The sequence below is a fragment of the Pocillopora damicornis genome, chromosome 3 (assembly GCF_964200805.1).
Source record: "Pocillopora damicornis chromosome 3, jaPocDami1.2, whole genome shotgun sequence".
NCBI lineage: Eukaryota > Metazoa > Cnidaria > Anthozoa > Scleractinia > Pocilloporidae > Pocillopora > Pocillopora damicornis.
Window position 1 is genome coordinate 27,291,164 of NC_142672.1, and position 7,390 is coordinate 27,298,553.

Genomic DNA, 7,390 nt, shown 5'->3' on the forward strand with positions numbered 1-7,390 from the left:
CAAATAAGGCAAAAGTAAGAAGAGAAATTCGTCTGGTAAGAACCAACAAAATGACCAGTTCACAGTTGGCTTGTTAGCTCAGTTTGTAGAGCACCGCACCAGTATGATAGAGGTCATGGGTTAAAATCCCGTACAGGCCTGAGTTATTTCCAGGCCATATTTTCACTCCTGTTTTAGTAGTGTTCATTATTGGGAAGATCACTTTCCTATTCATTTCACAATCCGCAATTCACATATACGACTTTCATATACTCACAGTCATTTAAGCAGGTAAAGATTTAAACAATAGAGATGTTATTTGATCGAACTATCATAATTGATAAACGAACGGCATCTATATAGCAACAACAAAACGCTCTGTGATTTTAAAAAAAAACTCACCGAAGTTTTCGACCTTAATGACGCAAGGTTTCAAAGCAAGGGAATTTCCCGTCATTCTTTTTCATCTTGACCATCAATTTGGTATTACAAATAGTAGGAGAAACCTGTCTATAAATATTTCCTGTGGATGCATCTCTTTTTCAAAAGCACAATTTTTTTAATCCTCTTTTTCTTCCCTTATAATGGCTAGTTCTCGTTTCTACAAATTAATTTTTAATTAGAAGAAACGAAATTATTTCTGTTGACAACAACAGGAGAATTAATATCTCACTTACACGAGCTGTTATCCCAAGTATAAACAATAGACTTTTCTAACAAAAATATCACACTTAATTCGCGTTAGGCAATACGGTTACAAGTACACACAACATAATTGTTTTTGTATCTTTAATACTCGCTTGACTCTACTTGATTTTTGTAGGCATCATTAACATCTGTTCACGCACTCGCACGTAAGGTATTTAGAATTAATGTATATTTGGAGGTGTAACAACAAGTTAGAACTGGTTAGTGGTTTGGGCACGAATCGACTGCATTTGGGTACGAGAGGATCGCCGTCACGAAGTGACTGGATACCTTTGATGTTCTGACACGTGCGTCGATTTTGCCCCCTCTTTTGTCTTGTATTCAATTAAAACAGAGTTCACATTACTATTGGTTGATACTTAATAAAATAAAAATGTCCATCATTTTCCTTTCAGAAAGTTGCGTTTTCCATTGGACATCCCATCCAATTAATCTTTCTATATTCTTTGAATATGCGTAGAGGTTGCAATTTATAACAAATTATAGGTAACATATTTTTCATTTAAAGTGAAATCCTTTACGAATGCCGCAAATGAGGGAAGGAAAAAAAATTTTCTTTCCTATCCGGCCCTCTATCCCTAAGGGCTTCGAATTCACCATTCCTGGTTCAGATTGTTTTCTGCACTTGGCGCGGTACTTTTAGAAAGAGGAATACTCTTGTTGCTTTTGCACTTCGCGCGGGGCTTTTAAAACTAGAAATACACTTGATGTTTATGCACTTGGCACAGTACTTTTGGAAAGAGGAATACTATTGTTGTTTTTGCACTTAACGCGGTGCTTTTAGAACGAGGAATACACTTCATGCTTATGCCCTTGGCGCGGTACTTGTAGAAATAGGAATACTCTTGTTGCTTTTACACTTCGCGCGGGGCTTTTAGAACGAGGAATACAATTAATGTTTACGCACTTGGCGCGGTACTTTTAGAAAGAGGAATACTTCTGTTGCTTTTGCACTTCGCATAGGGCTTTTAGAACGAGGAATACACTTGATGTTTGCGCACTTGGAATAAGAGCTTGAAAGAAGTGTTCACGTGGGTTGCGACATCATCCAACAAAATTGCAGGCATCGTCAACAAAAAAAATATGTCATACCTCGAAGGTCTGATTTTAAGCAGAGTTAGCCGAAAAATTACATTTTTGATACCAGAATCATAGTGGTCTTAAATTCCTGGGTTGCATCCAACCGGGTAAACGAGAGCAAGACTGGACAATCCGGATCCATCGACTCCGCAATTGCTAATTGATTCTGTAGACCCGACGCATCTTTATTGCGTCGTTTGAACGCAAAAAGATTGATAAGTCTCTCTCGAAATTCCGGCATTCGGAGACAGTATACGATCGGGTTTACATAAGAATTTGCCAATCGACAAAATTGACCTGCAAGGTAGACTTCTCCTTCTACATCATGTGTTGTGAAGCGCATCACATTTGCAATTCCATGCGGAGTCCACGTGATCAGCGACAATAATGTAACTATGAAAAGAGTTTTGGTCAGTTTATTATGGTTCTGTTCCCGATTTAACTCGACCCTTGGAACTCTCTTTTTAGAATAAATGAATATTGTAAGATATGCCGCTGTAATGATTATCAAGCATGTTGCCGTGTACGTTGATATTACGATAGGTTGAAGTAAGATATAAACTGCAAAGTACGAAAAAATGGGATACGTTATTATAATCAGCATGGCTGAGACGGTCCAGGTTGTTCCAATAACGAAGAAGTACGTTTTCGTAGCTATCGTGCGGTGTCGTAAAGGAAAGGTAACGGCGTAAAGCCTTTCTAAAGCGATTACGACTAAGAATGACAACGAAGCCATTCCAAAAATGGCGTCAGCTACATTTGTTTTTTGAGTCACCTTGCAGGCGTCATTTTTGTAGCGAAGAGCGAAACATACAATATCCTCCATTACTCCGACACCAATGAACAAATCAGCAACGGAAAGGTTTATCAAAAAGAACCGGGTCCTATTCAAAGTGGATCTTTTCTCCCAAAATATGGCGATAGTGACAGCATTTCCCACAATGATTGCTACACTTTCTACCGCGAACGCTGTCGTCCATAGTGCTAATTTAGAGTGCGTGAAGTTTGCTGCCATCTCTTCACTAGCCAAAGCTAGGGATATCGATGTTGGCAACGTTACTCTTTCAATGCAGTTTCACAGTGTGCTAGTCTTAAATGCGGTGAATCCGCTTTGTTTTGTTTTCTAGCAGCAATTCACAGACCTTGGCCGGCAAATGCGACTTGATGATTATTATGGATAATAAAGCAGCTTTTCAGGCAGGTAAACAAGTTATTGCTTTGCTGATGCCAACGCTGTGTTTGATTAAAAACTCATTTCAAAAAAACAGGTAATCTTGTTTTGGCATGACAGCTTGCAAAAACAGCTGAGAGGTTACATCGGAAATTCTGTACTAAACTTCTGCTAATTACATATGCTAAACCGCGTACGCGAAAATGAGTTCTTTACCGTATTAATTCTGAAAATTAAACGAAACATTTTCTGATAAGTTAATTTCAAGAAGAAGTTTTTTTTTATTTTGCTCTTTACATCTCAGAACTCTAGCTTCCTGAAGTTTTCATATATGTAAATACAAATGGCAACCAATGTTTAATAAATGACGAAGGACTAACGCTCGAAAGGTCAGCTTTTTTACCCTTTACGGTGGCCAATTTATGTTTTCAACTCAGTTGTTAACACTAAATTACCTGCTATACTCTCCCACCGACGCAGCACCACAGCTTCTTTAGAAACTTACCCCTTTATTCAATGTTAAATAAAATCGTTTTAAAGGAACTATCAATGAGTTGAGCATGAGTTTCGACTTTCCCTTTGTTATTATTTTTAGAGTAGCCCTTTATGTCTTCTCTCGAAGACATAATGCCTTCATTGTGAAAAATGACATAAGCTGAAAGAAGGCCAGTTAGAACGTTTACATTACCGGGGAAAATCAGCTTGTTTCACAAGGATCTCTTTTCCTTGATAAAGAGGATTTAAGACGCAGTCTCTCTAAAATAAAGCGGTACGGTGAATTTCGCTTCGAACAATCGATTTCTTTCAAACTTTGCCCGTGAATCTGTCTTAGTCTGAAAGTATTCAAAACCACTTCGGTTTTTCATATGTTTCAAAATAATTACTTCAGCCCTCAAAGGTCCATATTCAACAGCGCCGATCATTAAAGTCTAAAAGTATTCAAAACCACTTCGGTTTTTCATATATTTCAAAATAATTACTTCAACCCTCAAAGGTCCATATTTAACAGCGCCGATCATTAAAAATGGTGCAAATTGCCTCGCTCGTCTAACAACCTTCTTAATCCCGAGACATGGTGCTGATATTCTTTAATTTCATAGCTTCAAGTTACAATCAAGTAGAATCTTTGGAGTTCAAGAATGAAGACAAAAGCAGCTGCAACAGCGGGGTAGTTCGGCGAACGAAAGCTGAACGAAAGTATTGGGTAGTAAAATTGAATATGATTGCAGATCGTTAGCATTGACACCTTGGCAAACATTTGCCTCCCAGCTCGCTTCGAGAAAATATTTGAATGCGGAGATTGGAGACTGGTCCCATGGGAAAAGGAGGGCAGGGGGGAGGAACCTCAGGTCTGAATATTAAAAAAAAGTTTAACCGTTGTTTAACACAACCGCGTCCCAAACAATCTACAATTTAGCTGAATCTTTTATCTGAACATTCATATTTGTGCACAGTGTCAAGAAGACCGAAAGCTGACAGCAGAAGAACATTTATTTAATTAAATCAACTCTCTTATAGAGAAAGTCTGAGGCCCGCTGATTGCGTAAAACCGTCGTCTGGGTAGACCTCTCGCAAATAACCGCCCTAGTGCTCCTCAGCTTCGCCTGGGGAAAACGAAACTCACTGTGCACTGGGCCGGGAGGCAGCTATTAAGCGCTTGATTGTGACTAATTAGGAGGAAACCTAGCTATTGTCCAGTGAAAAGTTGCTGTCCACAGGTTGCTATCGGCGAGTTAAAAATCAAGCTTTTCCTACGGTCAGGATTTAACCTTCATAATTGGCGTTTTTAACGAAATTAAAACTTTTCAATGCCAGGAAAGATGTTACGTGCAAGATCAGTGTTCAACCAAAGCCAACATAGCTAAAGAGGTTGGTAGCATGAAACGAACTGGACAGAATCTTAAATCACGGCCCTGTCAGAGGGTGCTGACAGGCGTAGCAAACAAAAAAAATCGTTAACCAACGTGAGTTTTCGTATTCTAGGCGTCATTTCGGAAGAAGCATTTTTTTCATGCAATTGTTCTATGCATACATAGTCACAATAACTTAAGTACAACGCAACGCCCATATGTATAGTGTCTAGGTGTCTGCGTTTAGAGGGAAATTAATTTTTTTCCTCCTTTTTGCTTTGTTTCTTAAAGACGCACATCTTTTTCTCCGGTCAGTACAATAAAGGTGGACATTCTGTCTTTTCCCCTTTACTCGGCTAGACCCAGACACTGGAGTCAACTATTTAATAAGGTCTACCGTTATCATTTCTATCATCATGATTACTATTGTACACACTTACACACTTTCTTTTTCTTTTTCTTACAAAATAATTTAGATCATGTTGACCCGCAGATAGCAAATTTGCTATTCGAGGCGGGTCAATCATCAACAAACATTATTTACAATATATAAAGAAAATTAAAAGCTAAATAGTTAGATATTGTTAAATTATAAAAAGAAGCATAACTGGCAAATACATCAATAGTTGTTCAATAAAGTATAGAAGCAAATAAATTAGTACTGAAAGCAATCGGATCAATCTGTTTTAATTATGCAGTCCTTAAGTTTAGAGGAGATCTTTTCAACATCAAGATAAGAATCTTCATTATCTAGTATCTGAAATAAAGACGTTTTAATTTGTTTATTAAAGGAATGTTTTGATAACGTTTTGAATTCTTTCGGTATCTTATTCCAAATTTTGACACCAACACGCGAGAAAGCCTTTTTTTGTAGGTTAAGTCTAGAGTACTTTGTACTAAAGAGCTGCGATTTGGATGATCGAGTATTGTAGGTATGAATATGAGATGTTTTAGTAAATAGTTTCAAAATATTAATGGGAGCCCTCTGGTTGTGCACGTCAAACATAAGTTTACTTACGGCTTCATAATATAGGAACGTAACAGGCAGAATTTTTGCTTTGGCAAATAAAGGGATGGCATGCTCTCTTCGATCGGTGAAATAGATTAAGCGCAAAACTCGCTTTTGAAGAACTAAAATCTTGTTTAAATAAGCATTTGACGCATTGCCCCAGGCAAGGAGTCCATAAGTTATATAAGGTAGAATTAATGAATTGTAAATATTTACAAGGATAGTAGAGGGAACGAAGTACCTCAGCTTTGCAATCATCCCTATTGTTTTACTTATTTTTACGATAACAGAGTCAACATGGTTTTTCCATGACAAATTTTGATCAATTAAAACGCCTAGATATTTGATATAACTTTTTTGCTCTAAACTAACTCTTCGGTTTGTCTCACAATCTAAAATACCTATTTGTGGAGAAAAATGCATTTTTTTCTGACGAGGACGAAAAATTAAGAAATTTGATTTTTTTGTATTCAATGTCAACCTATTTGTAGTTAACCAGTCATGTACATTATTCAACTCTACATTAACCGTTTGCTCGATCGCCTTAAGATTCTTATCAGCATAAAGTATATTAGTATCATCCGCAAAGAGATAAAATTTTAGTTTATCAGAACAAAGGTGAATGTCATTTATGTAAAGTAAAAATAGAAGAGGTCCAAGGACTGATCCCTGGGGGACACCACAGGGGGAGATAAGTTTTGTTGATAAGTGCTCTCCAATCTGAATTGTTTGTGTTCTATTTTTTAAATATGATTGAAACCAGTCATTTATCAATCCACGGAAACCGTAAAAGTTCAATTTATCGAGTAATATTTCATGATTGACCGTATCAAATGTCTTTTTCAGGTCAATGAAGACACCGCATGAGAAGTACCGTTTATCCATATTACGTAGTATATCTTCGACAATATCAAGTACTGCATGCTCTGTGGAATGTGACTTGCGAAAGCCATACTGTGAGGAGTACAATAGGTTGTTTTTGTCAATAAATTCCTTCATCCGGTAGTACAAAAGTTTTTCAAAAATCCTATTAAAATTAGACAAAAGAGATATTGGTCGATAGTTTGAAGGGTCGGTCTCGTCGTCACTTTTATATATTGGCGTTATTTTAGAAATCTTAAGTTTTGAAGGATAGACACCAAGGATAACAGATAAATTGAAAATATGAGAAAGAACTGGAGATATGATATTGCAAGAAGATTTAAGCAGTTGTGTAGGGCAGGAGTATAAGCCACAGGATTTACTATTTGGTAGGGATAATATTTCCTGTTTAACTTCTTCTGGTGTAATGGGTTTGAAAAAGAAGGAAGAATCAGGTGATTTCAATTTACCAAGATAACTCATATAGTTATCTTTCTTTGGCAATTTACTTGTTAGTAAATTACCAACATTTGCAAAATGCTTATTTAGAATATTTGGTAATCTGGAAGGATTTTGTGTTATTTGATTGTTATTGCTTGGGTCTTTCAGCTTCGTTAACACTCTGCTTTTTGTCCTTTGGTTATTTATTAATTCATTTATTACTTTCCACGTCTTTTTCATATTATTTGTATTTTTCTCAAAGAAATCATAGTAATAACGTTTTTTACTCAA

The 7,390-nt window shown here is 36.8% G+C and overlaps 1 protein-coding gene across 1 annotated transcript; it reads right to left on the reverse strand.

Moving 5' to 3' along the window:
• Positions 1-1,090: 1,090 nt before the first annotated feature.
• Positions 1,091-3,280, reverse strand: LOC113685867 (adenosine receptor A3-like). Its single transcript, XM_027203444.2, has one exon. The coding sequence runs from the start codon at positions 2,780-2,782 to the stop codon at positions 1,817-1,819; it is 966 nt and encodes a 321-aa protein (XP_027059245.2). The 5' UTR covers positions 2,783-3,280; the 3' UTR covers positions 1,091-1,816.
• Positions 3,281-7,390: the final 4,110 nt, after the last annotated feature.